We start from the raw sequence: 20,971 nt of genomic DNA, 5'->3' as shown, positions 1-20,971 counted from the left end.
TGAGAGAAAAACAATTATGCACCTCATTGCTGGTATTATTATAAGGCTACAATCCATAGTGTAGCATATAACAGTTGGCTATATTCAGACCCCTTGACTTCTTCCACATTTTGTTATGTTACAGCCTTATTCTAAAATTGATCACCTTGTTTTCCCCCCTCATCAATCTACACACAATACCCCATCATGACGAAGCAAAAACAGTTTTTTAAATTCTTTACAAATTTATTTAAAAAATATCACAATTACATAAGTATTCAGACCCTTTTCTCAGTACTTTGTCTAAGCACCTTTGGCAGCGATTGCGGCCTCGAGTCTTCTTGGTTATAAGGCTATAAGCTTGGCACACCTGTATTTGGGGAGTGTCACACATTCTTCTCTCCAGATCCTCTCAAGTGCTGTTAGGCTCGATGGGGAACGTCGCTGTACAGCCATTTTCAGGTCTCTTCAGAGATGTTCGATCGGGTTCAAGTCCAGCCTCTGTCTGGGCCACTCAAGGACATTCAGAGACTTGTCCCGAACCCACTCCTGCATTTTCATGGCTGTGTGCTTATGGTCGTTGTTCTTTTGTAACGTGAACCTTTACCCCAGCCTGAGGTCCTGAGCGCTCTGGAGCAGGTTTCATCAAGGATCTCTCTGTACTTTTCTCCGTACATCTTTCCCTCGATCCTGACTAGTCTCCCAGTCCCTGCAACTGAAAAACATCCCCACAGCATGATGCTGCCACCATCATGCTTCACCGTAGGGATGGTGCCACGTTTCCTCCAGACATGACACTTGGCATTCAGGCCAAAGAGTTCAGTCTTGGTTTCATTATGGTCTGAGAATACTTTAGGTGCCTTTTGGCAAACTCCAAGCGGCTGTCATGTTCCCTGCTGCAGAGATGGTTGTCCTTCTGGAAGGTTCTCCAATCTCCACAGAGGAACTCTGGAGCTCTGTCAGAGTGACCATCGGGTTTTTGGTCACCTCCCTGACCAAAGCTGTTCTCCCCGATTGCTTAGTTTGGCCGGGTGGCCAGTTCTAGGAAGAGTCTTGGTGGTTACACACTTCTTCCATTTAAGATTAATGGAGGCCACTGTGTTCTTGGGGACATTTAATGCTGCAAATGTTTATGCAACATGTTTATTCCTTTGACATCATGGCTTGGTTTTTGCACTGTCAACTGTGGGACCTTATGTAGAAAGGTGTGTGCCTTTCAAAATCATGTCCAATCAATTGAATTTACCACAGGTGGACTCCAATCGAGCTGTAGGAACATGTCAATGATGATCAGTGGAAACAGGATGCACTTGAGCTTATGTAAATAAGGTATTTCTGTTTAAAACATTTTACAAATTTGCCAACATTTCTAAAAACCTGTTTTCCCTTTGTCATTATGGGATATTGTGTGTCGAATGATGAGGGAAAAAATGTGTTCATCAATTTTAGAACAAGGCTATAACGTAACAAAATGTGGAAAACGGGAAGCGGTCTGAATACTTTCTGAATGCACTGTAATTATATTATTTAATAATAGCCATGTCCTTGTTCCCTGGATAAATCAATTTAAAACCAAGTTATGTTATTTCATGCATGATATTTTGTGATGGTCTGTCTAACATCTGGAATCCATCTGATGGTTTCCCTCTGCTTTGTTAGCACAGCACTCAAAATAATTAGTGTAGTATTCACACCCCTTGACTTTTTTTCACATTTTGATGTGTTACAGCCTGATTTTAAAATGGATTTTAAATTTAGATTTTTTATCACTGACCTTTACCCCATAATGTCAAAGTTGAATTATGTTTTTCCAAATGTTTCCAAATTAATTAAATATGAAAAGCTGAAATGTCTTGAGTCAATAAGTATTCGACCTCTGTTATGGCAAGCCTAAATATATTCAAGCCTAAAGAATTGCTTAAGTCACATATTAAGTTGCATGGACTCACTGTGCAATAATAGTGTTTAACATGATTTTTGAATGACTACCTCATCTCTGTACCCCATACATGCAATTATCTGTAAGGTTCCTCAGTCGAGCAATGAATTTCAAACACAGATTTAACCACAAAGACCAGTGAGGTTTGCCAATGCCTCACAAAGAAGGGCATTGGAAGTTAAAAAACAGACATTGGCTATCCATTTGAGCATGGTGAAGTTATTAATTACACTTTGAATGGTGTATCAATACACCCAGTCACTACAAAGATACAGGCGTCGTTCCTAGCTCAGTTGCCGGAAAGGAAGGAAACCGCTCAAGGATTTCACCATGAGGCCAATGGTGACTTTAAAGTAGATACAGAGTTTAATGGCCATGATAGGAGAAAACTGAGGATGGATCAACAACATTGTAGTTACTCCACAACACTAACCTAATTGACAGAGTGAAAAGAAGGAAGTCTGTACAGAATACAATCTTCCAAAACATGCATCCTGTTTGCAGCAAGGCACTAAAGTAATACTGTAAAAAATTTGGCAAAGCAATTCTATTTTTCTCCTGAATACAAAGTATTATGTTTTGGGCAAATTCAATACAACACATTACTGAGTACCACTCTCCATATTTTCAAGCATTGATTTGATTTGATCATGTTATGGGTATGCTTGCAATCGTTATGGACTCAGTTTTTCAGGATAAAAAAGAAACAGAATGGCGTTAAGAACAGGCAAAATCCCAGAGGAAATCCTAGTTCAGTCTGCTTTCCACCACACATTGGGAGATGAATTCACCTTTCAGTAGGACAATAACCTACAACACAAGGTCAAATCTACACTGGAGTTGCTTACCAAGAAGACAGTGAATGTTCCTGAGTGGCCAAGTCTATGACTGGGGTGGCTGGGGTCTTTGACTCTTTTTTGGGCCTTCCTCTGACACCGCCTGGTGTAGAGGTCCTGGATGGCAGGCAGCTTACCCCCAGTGATGTACTGGGCCGTACGCACTACCCTATGTAGTGCCTTGCGGTCAGAAGCCGAGCAGTTGCCTTACCAGGCAGTGATGCAACCAGTCAGAATGCTCTCGATGTTGCAGCTGTAGAACCTTTTGAGGATCTCAGGACCCATGCCAAATCTTTTTAGTTTCCTGGGGGGGAATAGGCTTTGTCGTGTCCTCTTCACGACTGTCTTGGTGTGTTTGGACCATTCTAGTTTGTTGTTGATCAACAATGGATAGAGTAGGTCTAAACGTATAACACTTAATTCAACCACTGATGCAGATGGCTTTTGTTAAACAAAACACCCTCACTAAACTGAAGGATTCTTATTACACACATCTTTGAATGAACACATAACTGCAAAAATTGTATTCTGACAACCTGTTCCATGTTCTACAGTAGTTTAGTCCAGATGGGACGGTGTTAGCCAATCATGGTTCCTGGATCCAACCAAGCCAGACATGTGGGGGATAAATCAGTATTCCCAGTTTCCATGACAACTGTACTGTATGACTATGAATATTCTCCTTTTAACTGCAGGCAGCACAAAAGGAGATTTTTACTTGAAGAGGAGGAAAATAGAGGAACATGGAGTGAGAAGAGAGAGACGTCAAAGCAATGGTGGCGTAAAAATAAACTGAACGGGTTACTATTTAACAGACTTCAGCCTGGTTATTACCATGGTTACCATTAGGAGAGAGATGTACTTTGACCTCGGTAATGTTGCAGTATCAGTTTATTTCCCCCCACTATATTATTATAATTCCTTTATTTTAAACATACACGGAAAATGCCTATTATCATATCAAGGTTTATCTGTGCTCAGCTCCTGGACTATTAAAATGCCTGATACGTAATTGCTACTAAAACTGGCTAGTTTGGGGCGAAAAGTAGCCTATTGGTTAGAGCGTTGGACTTGTAATCAAAAGGTTGCAAGATCGATCCCCAAGCTGACAAGGTAAAACTCTGTTGTTCTGCCCCTGATCAAGGAGGGTTAACCCACTGTTCCTAGGCTGTCATTGAAAATAAGAACTTGTTCTAAACTCTTGTCTAGTTAAATAAAGGTCAAATAAATGTTAAAAAAATGGCACAAAAAGACACTTGTCAGCTGATGTCAAGACAAAAAGAAAATCACATTTGAATTGGGCATTACCCTATTTCATCAAAACTGGTTACTAGGAATATCTAGAAAAGTATCAAATTGTTCAGTGTAAAAGCATTCATGCATTACGAAAGATACATGTTTGAACTGATGTACAGTTCAGGTTTGATTTGTATGAATTTCATACAACCTATAGTTTCATACGGGCAGTGTAGGACCTCATTTGGCACAAGTGCTGCTTTTTTTACATAGACCAAATGGGGCCCAATGTATTGTAGGATATCGTTAAAGTACAGATTCAAACCAATCACAGGACACTGCTGATGTGTAAAACATCTGATGGTGTTCTTCCCTCGTTGCGCTGCGACTGCAAGAGCACCAATTGTATCACCCACGTTTTGTAAGTGAATACTTTGAGGGCACTGTATATATACAGTACCAGTCAAAAGTTTGGACACACCTACTCATTCAAGGGTTTTTCTTTATTTTTACTATTTTCTACATTGTAGAATAATAGTGAAGACATCAAAACTATGAAATAACCCAAAAAGGATTATTCAAAGTAGCCACCCTTTGCCTTTTTGACAGCTTTGCAAACTCTTGGCATTCTCTCAACCAGCATCACCTGGAATGCTTTTCCAACAGTCTTCAAGGAGTTCCCACATACATATGCTGAGAACTTGTTGGCTGCTTTTCCTTCACTCTGCGGTCCAACTCATCCCAACCATCTCAATTGGTTTGAGGTCGGGTGATCGTGGAGGCCAGGTCATCTGATGCTGCACTCCATCACTCTCCTTCTTGTTGAAATAGTCCTTACACAGCCTGGAGGTGTGTTGAGTCATTGTCCTGTTGAAAAACAGATGATAGTCCCGCTAAGCACAAACCAGATGGGATGGAGTATCGCTGCAGAATGCTGTGATAGCCATGCTGCTTAAGTGTGCCTTAAATTCTAAATAAATCACTGAAAGTGTCATCAGCAAAGCACCTCCATACCATCACACCTCCTCCATGCTTCACGGTGGGAACCACACATGCGGAGATCATCAGTTCACCTATTCTGCGTCTCACAAAGACAAGGCGGTTGGAACCAAAAATCTAAAATTTGGACTCATCAGACCAAAGGACATATTTCCACCGGTCTAATGTCCATTGCTTGTGTTTCTTGGCCCAAGCAAGTCTCTTCTTCTTATTGGTGTCCTTTAGTAGTGGTTCTTTGCAGCAATTCGACCATGAAGGCCTGATTCACGCAGTGTCCTCTGAACAGTTGATGTTGAGATGTGTCTGTTACTTGAGAGCCAGTTTCATCATAGTGCTTGATGGTTTTTGAGACAATACTTTAACTTTAAAAGTTCTTGAAATTTTTCGGATTCACAGACCTTCATGTCTTAAAGTAATGAAGACTGTCCTTTCTCTTTGCTTATTTGAGCTATTCTTGCCATAATATGGACTTGGTCTTTTACCAAATAGGGCTATATTCTGTACACCACCCCTACCTTGTCACAACACAACTGATTGGCTCAAACACATTAAGAAGGAATGAAATTCTGCAAATTTATGTTTAACAAGGCACACCTGTTAATTAAAATACATTCCAGGTGACTACCTCATGAAGGTGGTTGAGAGAATGCCTAGAGTGTGCAAAACTGTCATCAATGCAAAGGGTGGCTACTTTGAAAAATCTCAAATATAAAATATATTTTGATTTGTTTAACACTTTTTTGTTTACTACATGATTCCACATGTGTTATTTCATAGTTTGATGTCTTCACTATTACTTTACTATGTAAAAAATTGTAAAAATAAAGAAAAACCCTTGAATGAAATGGTGAGTACAAACTTTTGACTGGTACTGTATATACAGTTGAATTCGGAAGTTTACATACACATAGGTTGGAGTCATTAAATCAACATTTTCAACCACTCCACAAATTTCTTGTTAACTTCTTATGGCTGCAGGGACAGTATTGAGTAGGTTGGATGAAAGGTGCACAGAGGCGCCCATAGTAAACTGCCTGCTCCTCAGTCCCAGTTGCTAATATATGCATATTATTATTCGTATTGGATAGAAAACACTCTGAAGTTTCTAAAACTGTTTGAATGATGTCTGTGAGTATAACAGAACTCATATGGCAGGCAAAAACCTGAGAAAAAATCCAAACAGGAAGTGGGAATTCTGAGGTTGGTCGATTTTCAACACAGCCCCTATTGAACACACAGTGGGATATGGATGAGTTTGCACTTCCTACGGCATCCACTAGATGTCAACAGTCTGTAGAGCCTTGTCTGATGCCTCTACTGCGAAGTGGGGCCGAAGGAAACAGGAAATAGTCAGGTCTACCATGACCTGGCCATGCTCTGACCATGCGCGTTCACATGAGAGGGAGCTCTGTTCCATCGCACATCTGAAGTCAATGTAATTCTCCGGTTGGAACGTTAATGAAGATTTATGTTAAAAACATTCTAAAGATTGATTCAATACATCGTTTGAGATATTTCTACTGACTGTTACGGAACTTTTTGATATTTCGTCACCTTTTAGTGAACACGCTTTCTGACTTTGGATTTGTTTACCAAACACGCTAACAAAAATAGCTATTTGGACATAAATGATGGACATTACCGAACAAAACHAAWATMTATTGTGGAAGTGGGAGTCCTGGGAGTGCATTCCGATGAAGATCAGCAAAGGTAAGTGAAGATTTATAATGCTTTTTATGAGTTTTGTTGACTGCACAATTTGGCGGGTAACTGTATGGCTTCCTTTTGTGGCTGAATGCTGTTCTCAGATTATTGAATATTGTGCTTTTGCCGTAAAGCTTTTTGAAAATCTGACACAGTGGTTGCATTAAGAACAAGTGTATCTTTAATTCTATGTAAAACATGTATCTTTCATCAAAGTTTATGATGAGTATTTATGTTATTTGACGCGGGCTCTCTGCAATTTCTCCGGATATTTTGGAGGCATTTCTTAACATAGCGCCAATGTAAACTGAGGTTTTTGGATATAAATATGAGCTTTATCGAACAAAACATATATGTATTGTGTAACATGAAGTCCTATGAGTGTCATCTGATGAAGATCATCAAAGGTCAGTGATTCATTTTATCTCTATTTCTGCTTTTTGTGACTCCTGTCTTTGGCTGGAAAAATGACTGCGTTTTTCTGTGATTTTGCGGTGACCTAACATAATCGTTTCTGGTACTTTCGCTGTAAAGCCTATTTGAAATCGGACACTTGGTGGGATTAACAACAAGATTACCTTTAAAATGGTATAAGATACATGTATGTTTGAGGAATTTTAATTATGAGATTTCTGTTGTTTGAATTTGGCGCCCTGCACTTTCACGGGCTGTTGTCATATCATCCTGTTAACGGGATTGCAGCCATAAGAAGTTTTAACAAACTATAGTTTGGCAAGTCGGTTAGGACATCTACTTTGTGCATGACACAAGTAATTTTTCCAACAATTGTTTAAAGACAGATTATTTCACTGTATCACAATTCCAGTGGGTCAGAAGTTTACATCCACATCCACACTTCTTCGAAAACATTTATACCAATATATTGAACTTACAGGCAACAAATGGTCTATCATTATGGTAGGGGACTATAACACAGTGTCAATGGACCATAAAGGTAATCACTCTACAAACTATCATCACCGTGCCCTTAAGGAAATCACAAATATTATGGACACATTAGAAATAGTGGCTATTTGGAGACTAAAAAACCCTGACCTAGTGCGATATACATGGAGGAGACTTAATCAAGCTAGTCGTCTTGACTACTTTCTTGTCTCTTTCTCTTTTGCATCAAAGGTTAAAAATGTTTTAATAGGAGACAGAATGCGATCGGATCATCATCTAATTGGCATTCACAAAACTCTTATAGATTTTCCATGTGGATGGGGATATTGGAAATGTAATCAAAGTTTACTGGAGGACAACTTATTTTTAACTAAGACAAAATAATTTATAACAGAATTTTTCCAGTATAATATAGGTTCAGCAAATCCCCTTATTGTTTGGGATACCTTTAAATGTACCTTCAGGGGTCATTCAATTCAATATTCCTCAATAATAAAAAAGCAGTTTCTGGCTAAAGAAACAAGACTAACAAGGGAAATCCATGAACTAATAGTACAGGTAGATAGCAATGAAAACGATACTACAGAGATGCAAAATAAGTTAGAGGAAAAACAAAAAGAACTTGAGGAACTTATTCAAGAACGATCTAATGTAATCTATTACAAAAATAAAGCAAACTGGATGGAATATGGAGAAAAATGCACAAAATTCTTCCTGATGTTCTCTTTTCCGTCTCATCCTCTCCCACTGAATGAAGATTACGGTAAGGAATTATTTCCAAATAATATAAAACATTGAAAATTAACAAATGTACAGAAAGACCACTGCGAAGGCCAAATTACAGAGGAATAACTGTTTGAGGCTATTAAGTCCTTTCAGTCTGGAAAAACCCCAGGGCTTGATGGCATACCGGTAGAGGTGTATCAAGTATTTTTTGATATACTAAAAGCTCCATTGTTTGATTGTTTTAACTACTCCTATAGAAATGGTAGTCTGTCAGGTACTCAGCAGGAAGGTCTGATTTCTCTATTATTAAAACAAAACTTAGATGGCAAATATAAAGACCCTGTCTATCTAAAAAACTGGAGGCCCCTTACACTTCAATGTTGTGATGCAAAAATACTAGCAAAATGCATAGCACTCAGAATTAAAAGGGTTTTAACCAGGTATTGTTCATCCTGATCAGACAGGTTTTTTACATGGACGATACATTGGAGATAATATATGAAATCTACTAGAAATAATAGAACATCATGAAACATATAAGAAGCCATGAATGGTATTTATAGCGGATATTGAAAAGGCATTTAATAAAGTAAGACTGGATTATATTTATAAATGCCTGGATTTCTTAAATTTCGGTAATTCTCTTATAAAATGGGTAAAAATAATGTATTGCAACCCCAGGTGTAAAATAGTAAATAACGGCTACTTCTCAGAGTTTTGAATTGTCAAGAGGAGTTAAACAAGGGTGTCCGCTGTCACCATATCTATTCATTATGGCCATCGAAATGCTAGCTATTAAAATCAGATCCAAGGCTTACAAACAAAGGTGTCCATTTATGCCGATGACTCAAGTTTTATGTTAAGTCCGCAAGCTAGATCCCTGCAATGTCTCATTAAAGATCGAGATAACTTTTCTATACTCTGGACTAAAACCTGAATTATGATAAGTGTACAATATTACGTATTGGATCCTTAAGAATACAACTTTTACATTACCCTGCAGCTTACCTATAAAATGGGGCTGATGGTGAAGTAAACATACTCAGATATTCATATCACAAATATATAAATAAACTCTCCACAATGAAATTTCAATAGAAACTTGAAAAAAATAGACAAGACTCTGCACCATGGAGAGGTAATACCCATCTATTCATGGAAAAATTGCCCTGATTAACTCCTTATCATATCTCAGTTTACTCACTTACTTATGGCGCTGCTAGTCCTGATGATTTGTTTTTGAAATCATATGAGAAAAAATATTTTGCTTTATCTGGGACGCTAAACCAGACAAAATAAAACGAGCCAATCTATATAATGAATATGAATTGGGTGGGTTGAGATGATTAAATATAAAAGCACTAAACCTATCTCTAAAAGCTTCACTCATTCAAAAGTTTTATTTGAACCCTAAAAGGTTCAGTAGATTAATAAGAAAACCTCATCCATTGTTTAAAAATTGCCTTTTTGCCTTTGTGCAGATTGCCATGTCTCATTTTCGATTATTTGAAAATTATACTTTTTTTCTGAGTATCTGTCTTTTTCAAACAAGCATTGCAGAGCTGGCTACAATTTCAATTTCATCGCCCTGAAAAGATAGAACAAATATTATGGCTGAACTCAAATGTGCTGGTTGACAAAATACCTGTATTTATGGGAAAGATGTTTGAAAAGGGTATTTTGTTCTTAAATGATATTGTAAATTGTAATGGTAGAGTTATGTCCTTCATGGAGTTATCAGAATTGTACGGGAAGGTCTGCTCAATCCAAGAGTACAACCAATTGATTACAGCATTGCCCCAAAAATGGAGGAGGCGGGTGGCAGCGGGAGGAGGTAGGGAACTGGTCTGTCTGCCCAATATAAAGGATCAAAACTGGCGGAGGAATAAAAATACCATAAATAGGAAAGTATACCAGTTTCATTTGAGGACCAGGATGTTGACAACTGTGCCATACAGATCGCAAAATAGTTGGGAAGAGATTTTTGATGTACCGATTCCATCGTACAGGGTGTATGAGTTGATATATAAAACAATGCAAGATTCAAGACTTTGTGCATTTCAGCTAAAATTATTATATTATATATTTTGCCCATCTTAATCTTTTCTTTTTATTGGCAAGTCTGAGATATGTCTATTTCATTGCAACTCTGCCTAGAAGGCCAGCATCCCGGAGTCGCCTCTTCACTATTGACGTTGAGACTGGTGTTTTGCGGGTAATATTTAATGAAGCTGCCAGTATAAGTATTCAGACCTTTGGCAGCGATTACAGCCTTGAATGTTCTTGGGTATGACGCTACAAGCTTGGCACACCTGTATTTGGGGAGTCTCTCCCATTCTTCTCTGCAGATCCTCTCAAGCTCTTTCAGGTTGGATGGGGAGCGACGCTTGAGTTTAAGTCCGGGCTCTGGCTGGGGCACTCAAGGACCTTCTGAGACTTGTCCGAAAGCCAATCCTGCATTGTCTTGGCTGTGTGCTTAGGGTCGTTGTCCTATGGGAAGGTGAACCTTCTCCCCAGTCAGAGGACCTAAATGCTCTGGAGCAGGTTTTCATTCATCTCTCTGTACTTTGCTCCATTCATCTTTCCCTCAAACCTGACTAGTCTCCCAGTCCAATCATGGTTTCATCAGACCAGAGAATCTTTTTCTCATGGTCTGAGAGTCCTTTAGGTGCCTTTTGGCAAACTCCAAGCGGGCTTTGACTGAGAAGTAGCTTCAGTCTGGCCACTCGACCATAAAAGCGTTGTTGGTGGAGTGCTGCAGAGATGGTTGTCCTTCTGAAAGGTTTTCCCATCTCCACAGAGGAACTCTGAAGCTCTGTCAGAATGACCATCAAGTTATTGGTCACCTCCCTGACCAAGGCCATTCTCCCCCGATTGCTCAGTTTGGCTGGGTGTTCAGCTCTAGTAAGAGTCTTGGTGATTCAAACTTCTTCCATTTAAGAATTATGGCAGCCACTGTAGTCTTGGGGACCTTCAGTGCTGCAGAAATGTTTTGTTACCCTTCCCCAGATCTGTGCCGACACAATCCTGTCTCGGAGCTCTACGGACAATTCCTTCGACATCATGGCTTGGTTTTTGCTCCTGACATGCGCTGTCAACTGTGGGACCTTACAGTGCCCTCCACTAATATTGGCACCCTTGTTAAATATGAGCAAAACTGTCTGTGAAGACAATGTCTTTATTGTTTATCCTTTTGGTCTTTCACTCAGCAAAAAAAGAAACGTCCCTTTTTCAGGAACCTGTCTTTCTATTTGGATTTTTAAAAATCCAAAATAACTTCAAAGATCTTCATTGTAAAGGGTTTAAACACTGTTTCCCATGCTTGTGCAATGAACAATAAACAATTAATGAACATGCACCTGTGGAACGGTCGTTAAGACACTAACAGCTTACAGACAGTAGGCAATTAAGGTCACAGTTATGAAAACTCAGGGCACTAAAAGAGGCCTTTCTACTGACTCTGAAAAACACGAAAAGAAAGATGCCCAGGGTCCCTGCTCATCTCCGTGAATGTGCCTTAGGCATGCTGCAAGGAGGCATGAGGACTGAAAATGTGGTCCGGGCAATAAATTGCAATGTCTGTACTGTGAGACGTTTAAGACAGTGCTACAGGGAGACAGGACGGACAGCTGATCGTCCTCGCAGTGGCAGACCACGTGTAAAAACACCTGCACATGATCGGTACATCTGTACATCAAACCTGCGGGACAGGTACAGGATGGCAACAACAACTGCCCGAGTTACACCAGGAATGCAAAATCACTCCACCAGTGCTCAGACTGTCCTCAATAGGCTGAGAGAGGCTGGACTGAGGGCTTGTAGGCCTGTTGTAAGGCAGGTCCTCACCAGACATCCCCGGCAAAAACGTTGCCTACGGGTACAAACAAACCGTCGTTGGACCAGACAGAACTGGCAAAAAGTGCTCTTCACTAATGAGTCGCGGTTTTGTCTCACCAGGGATGATGGTCGGATTCGCGTTTATCATCGAAGGAATGAGCGTTACACCGAGGCCTGTACTCAGGAGCGGGATCGATTTGGAGGTGGAGGGTCCGTCATGGTCTGGGGCAGTGTGTCACAGCATCATCGGACTGAGCTTGTTGTCATTGCAGGCAATCTCATTTCTGTGCGTTACAGGGAAGACATCCTCCTCCCTCATGTGGTACCCTTCCTGCAGGCTCATCCTGACATGACCCTCCAGCATGACAATGCCACCAGTCATACTACTCGTTCTGTGCGTGATTTCCTGCAAGACAGGAATGTCAGTGTTCTGACATGGCCAGCGAAGAGCCCGGATCTCAATCCCATTGAGCACATCTGGGACCTGTTGGATCTGGGACCTGTAGAATCGGGGGGTGAGGGCTAGTGCCATTCCCCCCAGATATGTCCGGGAACTTGCAGTTGCCTTGGTGGAAGAGTGGGGTAACATCTCACAGCAAGAACAGGCAAATCTGGTGCAGTCAATGAGGAGGAGATGCACTGCAGTACTTAATGCAGCTGGTGGCCACACCAGATAATGACTGTTACTTTTGTTCCCCCTTTGTTCAGGGACACATTATTCCACTTCTGTTAGTCACATGTCTGTGGAACTTGTTCAGTTTATTTCTCAGTTGTTGAATCTTGTTATGTTCATACAAATATTACACATGTTAAGTTTTCTGAAAATAAAACGCAGTTGACAGTGAGAGGACGTTTCTTTTTTTGCTGAGTTTATCAGGGGACCAAATGTTCAAAGGCCTGAAGCAACAACTTCAAATAATAACCACACTCTTGATATTAAATGGGTGGTTATGGCTTCATCCACTATATACCTGCAGCATCAAGCTAGCAGTTAGAAGTCAGTACCCAGTTGGCAAAATGTGGCATTTGATGTCATAATTGTTGTAAACTTATATTCTGGTGATCATAACATTTACATTTTTACATTTTAGTCATTTAGCAGATGCTCTTATCCAGAGCGACTTACAGTAGAGTGCATACATTTTTTTTTTTTTTTTTTTTTTTTTTTTTTTACATACTGAGACAAGGATATCCCTACCGGCCAAACCCTCCCTACCGGCCAAACCCTCCCTAACCCGTACGACGCTATGCCAATTGTGCGTCGCCCCACGGATCTCCCGGTTGCGGCCGGCTGCGACAGAGCCTGGGCGCGAACCCAGCCCAGCCTGGGCGCGAACCCAGAGACTCTGGTGGCGCAGCTAGCACTGCGATGCAGTGCCCTAGACCACTGCGCCACCCAGGAGACAAAGATTTTTTTTTTCTTTATAACATCAAGACATCTTTGGAAAGACTTCTTATTTCAGTTATCTGGTCAGATTATTATTGATTATTATTATTATTATTAACCAGATTATTTAACCAAATTACAACCAGATAAATACATGTATTGCTAAATTGGCATTTACAAAACTTAAAAGGTAACATACTGTACCACCTGACCATGGTGTCACAACATCATAAAAAGAAACGTCCTCTCACTGTCAACATCATAATGCAAAATGTACACATTTCATCGACATAGAATAATAGGACAATTAAAAGTGAAGAATTTGTGAACCAATTTGTGAACCACTAATTAAGTAGCCAGCATTAAATGTTGATGTGGGAAAATGACTTATTCCCTTCATCAGTAATTATATGATTACATATTGCAGTCCCACTGTGAAATCCACTCGAAAGTACTGTTGAATTAGAAAAAGTGTTAATGATCATAATTGCACATTACACACCATCAGCCAATTCCATGGGGCACTATAGACAAATCTGAAAACTTTTTTACAAATATCTCCAATTCAGAATATCCAAATGTACCAGTGTCGTTCCATGAAATGAGTGCCTTTTGTGTCCCTTTGATATTTTAAGTAGAAATTGTGCACCAATATTGCATTTTAAAAGCCTTTATATTCAATGAAGTGCCCTTTTAATATAGACCACATGGATAATTCAATAAATCAGATTTGCTTAAGTGCAAAAGTTTAGCATTTTGAAATGTGCCTCCATGCACCCTCTGTGACTGCCAGGAAGATTTAACATGCTTAATCCTGACATTTCTCCAAGTTTTCACCATCATTGTAAAGCCCTACTTATTTTATTGCTTTGACCAAGTAATTTCTGAAGATTATTATTTATTTCATGTGATTAGTGATTCATTTACGTCTGTCCCTCATTTTAAGGTCAACCCTGTTATGTGAACTGAACTCTCATTTTAATATGGTGAAACTATTCCTTTTGAATTATTTTTTTCAACAGAAATATTGAACATCTCATAGGTAAATCATAGCGTAAAAGCAGGTGAGCTGGTTCTACTCTTTTTTGGCAGTTTTCTGGTGTTTTGTGGTAGTAGTATAGTAGTATAATGAAAAATACTTTGAAGTATAATATTTATAATAGTATAATATTTTGAAGCTGACAAATACCAATACCGTCAAAGTGTTGTTTGACATAGCGCATCACATCAATGCATCACTTACAAAACAAAAGACTACAGTACTTAAACTGCAAGTGGGCACTTCTTATTTACTGTATTCGAGATGTGACCTTGAATGTGTGCTACTGAGGGTTTATAATATATAATTTGATTTCACTGACACATAAAAAGGCACAGAGAAGGAGTGCAAAAAAGAATGGTAACCAACAGTATGCTTTCATAGCGCTGTATTTCATTTGTCTCCAACAAATACAATGGCTTGGGAAATGCAAGGATGCATGTACCAAACCAGAGCTTGCAGATATCCAGAAAAAAAAAAAACTATGTATTTGAATTGGTGCTATTGAACTGCAATGCACTTACATAGTTTGCACTTTGCAATCCAGTACAAATCTTTTCGGTATGGGTTCTACATACCTATCTCGGGGTGCTGATTTCTCCCCTCCACCGGCACACTGACTGTCCTTCGGAGCAGCTTGGTGCGCTCACTGCGCTGAGAGCCTGAGCGACGCTCATGCATCAGTAAAGGGTGAACCTAAGGTAAGAACAGGAGGTCAGATAGGTCAAGGTCCGGCTGAAAACCCATCTCTAAAGATTGTGCCTTGGTCACTCCACGCCTGACCATCGCTCCTCCTAGCACTTTTCCTACATACTGTATAAATCACTTGTGTTGGGCACTAAAGCCTCACTTTGTTTAGCTGTTGTCCTGTAAGAAAAAAGTGATTGCACAGGATCTTAAACTATGGATCATTTCATTTATGCTAAATGATCATATCAAACCAGAGCATATCATGTATAAGAAAAAGTTAGTTGTGTAACGATAGTCTATGTCGTCCTCCTCATCGGACGAGGAGAGGCGAGAAGGATCAGACCAATATGCAGAGTGGTTAGTTTCCATGGTAATTTAATAGACACGAAAACAATATGCGATACAAAATAACAAATGAAACTACCATGACAGTCCCGTGTGGCGAAACACTAACAAGGAACAAACACCCACAAACCACACGTGAAACCCCGGCTGCCTAAGTATGATTCTCAATCAGGGACAACGATAGACAGCTACCTCTGATTGAGAATCATACCAGGCCGAACACAAAAAACCCAACATAGAAAACACACATAGACAACCCACCCCAACTCACGCCCTGACCATACTAAATACATACAAAATAAGGGAAAATAAGGTCAGGAACGTGACAAGTTGTGTAACAAAGCTACATGTTTTTTATTTGTATTTATTTACGTCAATTTCACTGGTGTAAATGTTTCAGAGTTAGCTTCATATTACTTGATATTTGTGTATTTAACATAATAAAGCAATAAACTGAAAACCTCCCCTACTGAAATCCAGATCGTTGAGAGTTGAGCATCTCAAGGACCAGGGGCATTTTCCACCCACACTTAAAATAAAGGCTAGCACAACACAGTCCCAATGTGGTTTACAGAGGTGAGAGGTCAAATTGCTTTTCAACACGCAAAGCCTTACCCAGAAGCACTTTGTCTCTATGTGAAACAAATAGTTAACAAAGTGAATAGGTTGGCATTACAGCTACATTTTGGTGTTTAATAAAACAATAAACTGCCACTTGCATTGGTATACAGCTGAGGGATGGGGATAGGGAAATGTAAACCCTCTCAAATTCTTAAACAGCACAGACTGATATCCACATTATCGTTTTACACATTTAGAAAATATACATTGATTGTTTATATGTGTGTTGCTTGTAAACAATGTCACCTTATTTGGATTATTATATAGAACGGATGTTGTGCTAAGCTCATGATGCATTTAGAAGTTATATTCTTTAGGAATCAATTGGTAAATAAATATCCATTCATTTAAATTACCATTGTAAAGATTTCAAAATCCCAGACTATACCTTTAATGTTTGTGTTGTATTTCATCATATTACTAACCATCAGCGATGTATCATTTCCAATTGTGAAATCGTGAGACCGGAGGAAACTCAAGTCACTTTAACTATGTAAACTTCAGAGCTGCCAATATCTCTTCAAAATCAGGCTTGTTGACCTTGTCTCTGAAAATATGAATTTATCATATACTGTAGGTTACTGTGACCTCCAAAACCATGCCGCACATACTGTATTAAGTGTCATATTACATCATTTGTGAGCCATTCTTATGTCCCCTATGCTCTCTGTAAATGCTAGCTTTGTTGCTTCTCTTATTCGTTGAAATTGTAACATTTTCCCAAATATTGCACTGAATTAAATTATTCCATCCCACATATTTCATTGAGTTCATTTGACTATATACAGTTGTTTGACATACCACAGAGAGAAAAGTAGATGTCTCAGCACAACCTCAATGAACTTGGAGAGCTGCTGTACATTATGTTTAGTGGGTTCTGCTGTTAGCTGGGGCAAAGAGCCCTTGGCTAATGGACAGTGAAACGACAAGAGTGTGTGGTCTGAAATAGCTTCTCCCACAGGTATTTCCCCAGCCAGGTGACATGAGCCAGCACTGGTAACTGCATCACCAGAAAGTGCTGAAGTTTAGAGAGAGAAATGATATTCACATTGTGATACTGTACCATAGTAAATAGCAGAAAACACAAAACAATTGAGCTCAGGTAACGTTAGCAATGACAAATTGCCATTCCAATTGACTTAAGATCTACTCAGTTGAATGTAAGTTGAATAGCTTTTTTCCTTTATTCAGAGGTACAGTACTGCACATCTTTTTAAGTGCACTACCCCAGTATGTGCAGGGAGTAAAAAACATATTGGGGATGTTTTGTATGACTATAATTAATAATGAACTATATTAAATGCTTGTACAGTATGTTCTCAGATCAATAGATTAATGTAATCCCATATCCCATCCAGATACACACTAAAGGAAAAGGTTACATACGTAGAGGAATTCCTCTCATTTTCATAGAAAACCCTAACCCTCAAACAATTCATATGAATCACCTGTGTATGATTACGATCAGGTTCAATTTACAATAAAAAAGTGTCTCCCTGACTGGGGGGTCTTTGTAAGAGTACCTGCCATATCAATTAAGAAGAGGAACGATTATTTTGGGATACCACATTGTAAAGTTGAATAATGTCTCCCTCCAATGGCTAGTTTTGGGACTTCATCTCTCACATCTGGGCTTCCCTGTTATTGATGGGCCRGTGACGTATTCCACAAATCTGCCCAATTCTACTTTCCTACTCGGAACTAACAAAACACTGATACATTGCATTGCATCATCAATGCATTAGCTTGRGCTAATTTCCAGCATCAGTCCATATAAGGGTTGTAAAATAGGAGTATTCAAGTGGGGTAAAGAAAATAAAGAAAAAAATACAACAAAATGGTATCAAACAATAACATGCTTGCTGTTCTTTATACTAGCTATTCCTTAAATCTGCTCTTACCCACTTGATGAGACACCTCATAATAACCAAATAATTCAATACCCCCACTTGGACCTAATGGAAACACAGAACTTAAAATAAATAATTGCGCTAGGGATATAATGTGGATGTACAGCTCTTATGGCTGCGTTTACACAGGCAGCCAATTCTGATCTTTTTTTCACTCAAAMGTATTTTGATCAATCAGACCAGCTCTGCATGAGCTCTGYTGTGATAGGTGAAAAGATGAAAGACAATTAGTGCTGTAAAAATATCAGAATTTGGCTGCCCATTCGACACCACATTCAATACAACCTGTATTAGCTGCCCACTGCGGAACCTCGTTTTTCGCCCCTGTCTCTCAATCGGAGACTGATAAAGACCTAGGTAGCCTGGTGTATGGACTCTCTAGTAGCGTTATAAAGTTTAAACACATCACCTTTAATACGGTTTGGCCCTGAAAGTTCAGTAACAGAAAAAAGTAGGACCTAGCCTGGTTACTCAAATGATCTAAATGGTATCTTTATTGGTTAGGGACAACACTCCAATCCAAACAGGGGTTAGGTGTGTTAACCTAGTGCACCATACCCATATACAGTGCATTCGGAAAGTATTCAGACCCTTTGACCTTTTGTTATTCCTTATTCTAAAATTGATGAATTCGTGTTTTTCCTCATCAATCAACACACAATACCCCATAATGACAAAGCAAAAACAGGTTTTTACAAATGTTTGCAAATTTATTACAAAAAAAACTGATATCACATTTACATAAGTATTCAGACTCTTTACCCAGTACTTTGTTGAATCACCTTTGGCAGTGATTACAGCCTTGAGTCATCTTGGGTATGACGCTACAAGCTCGGCACACCTCGTTGGGGAGTTTCTTCCATTCTTCTCTTCAGATCGTCTCAATCTCTGTCAGATTGCATGGGGAGCGTTGCTGCAGAGCTATTTTCAGGTCTCTCAAGAGATGTTCGATTGGGTTCAAGTCCGGGCACTGGCTGGGCCACTCAAGGACATTCAGAGACTTGTCCCGAAGCAACTCCTGCGTTGTCTTGGCTGTGTGCTTTTTGTCGTTGTCCTATTGGAAGGTGAACCTTTGCCCCCATCTGAGGTCCTGAGTGCTCTGGAGCAGGCTTTCATCAAGGATCTATCTTTACTATACTCTGTTCATCTTTCCCTCGACCCTGACTATTCTCCCAGTCCCTGCCGCTGAAAAACATCCCCACAGCATGATGCTGCTACTACCACGCTTCACCGTAGGGATGGTGCCCGGTTTCCTCCAGATGTGACGCTTGGCCTTCAGGCCAAAGAGTTCAATCTTGGTTTCATCAGATCAGAGAATCTTTTTTCTCATGGTCTGAGAGTCCTTTAGGTGCCTTTTGGCAAACTCCAAGCGGGCTGTCATGACCCTTTTACTGAGGAGTGGCTTCCGTCTGGCCACTCTACCATAAAGGCCTGATTGGTGGAGTGCTGCAGAGATGGTTGTCCTTCAGGAAAGTTCCTCCCATCTCCACAGAGCAACTCTGGAGCCCTGTCAGAGTGACCATCGGGTTCTTGGTCACCTCCCTGACCAAGGCCCTTCTCCCCAAACTGCTCAGTTTGGCTGGGCGACCAGCTCTATGAAGAGTCTTGGTGGTTCAAAACTTTGTCCATTTAAGATTGATGGAGGCCACTTTGTTCTTGGGGACCGTCTTGGTTCCCAGATCTATGCCTCGATACAATCCTATCTCGGAGCTCTACAGACAATTCCTTCGACCTCATGACATGCACTGTCAACTGTGGGACCTTATATAGACAGGTGTGTACCTTTCCAAATCATGTCCACACAGGTGAACTCCAATCAAGTTCTAGAAACATCTCAAGGATGATCAATGGTAACAGGATGCACCTGAGCTCAATTTCGAGTATCATAGCAAAGTATTTGAATACTTATGTAAATAAGGTATTTTTGTTATTAAAAAATTATAAATTTGAAAATGTTTCTAAAATCCTGTTTTCGCTTTGTCATTATTGGGTATTGTGTGTAGATTTATGAGGAAAAACATTTATTTTATCCATTTTAGAATAAGGCTGTAACAATAACAAAATGTGGAAATATTGAAGGGGTCTGAATACTTTCCAAATATACTGTACCTGTAGGTAAATAAATCAGTGATCAATGTGGACTCTCAACCCATCAGGTAGACTCTCTAGTCAATCAAATACATTCACTGACCAATTAAGAGCTAGGGAGAAATGAAAATCAGCAGGACTGTGGTTGTCTGCCATGTCCTGCATGTGTTTGTCTCTGGTGAACAAGATGTAGGTATTCATCCTACCTCCTCCTGGTCAAACATGTAGCGCTGACTCCCGGTTCTCATCGAGCGGCGTAGGTTCCAACCGGGGGAATCATAAGCCAGCCCATTGGAAGGGGTCTGGGGCCGCGAGGACAACGGGGAGGCACACCTTCCATCTTAGAATGAGATAAATATGAATTAGTGAATTAACTTTTTTATATAGGAAAAGAACAGCACAGCAGCTAGGATCAATAGCACAATTGACAATGCCAGAAAAATAATACTTTATTTTTTCTCCAGGAGGTAGCAGCAGAGCTTCCATTTTTTTACTTGTTATAAATAGAGTTGGCAATCAGGTCTACTGATTGTCCTGAAAATAAAATAGACCTGTCCTCAATTCAGAAACTTCCATGAGATAGAAAGACAGCGGTGTCTTTTGACAAAAAAGTAAGAGACCTGATATATATCTGTGCTGCCTCATGATACAGAAACTGGCTCCTGACCAAGTGGGCTGTTCTGGCTCGGACAAGGCTTACTCATAATATATCATTTTATATATAATAAG

General features: G+C 39.8%; 1 protein-coding gene across 3 annotated transcripts in view; it reads right to left on the bottom strand.

The window, feature by feature from the left end:
* The window catches only part of LOC111956221 (ras/Rap GTPase-activating protein SynGAP-like), a 64,479-nt gene extending 43,888 nt beyond the window's left edge, over positions 1-20,591 (bottom strand). For 2 of the 3 annotated variants that reach the window (XM_023976675.2, XM_023976677.2), the window contains exons 1-2: positions 20,449-20,574; positions 15,167-15,284 (exon numbers count right to left, since the gene is read on the bottom strand). In XM_023976675.2, the coding sequence (XP_023832443.1) occupies positions 15,167-15,284; positions 20,449-20,490 (160 nt within the window). In that variant the 5' untranslated portion in view covers positions 20,491-20,574. Of the gene's footprint in view, positions 1-15,166; positions 15,285-20,448 lie in introns of all 3 variants that reach the window. The other variant, XM_023976674.2, reaches the window with a different exon arrangement.
* Between the last annotated feature and the right edge of the window lie 380 nt (positions 20,592-20,971).

The sequence above is a fragment of the Salvelinus sp. IW2-2015 genome, linkage group LG31 (genome assembly GCF_002910315.2).
Source record: "Salvelinus sp. IW2-2015 linkage group LG31, ASM291031v2, whole genome shotgun sequence".
NCBI classification, from domain to species: Eukaryota; Metazoa; Chordata; class Actinopteri; order Salmoniformes; family Salmonidae; genus Salvelinus; species Salvelinus sp. IW2-2015.
The sequence above is the reverse complement of the archived record's forward strand: the minus strand, read 5'-3'. Positions and strand labels throughout refer to the sequence as shown.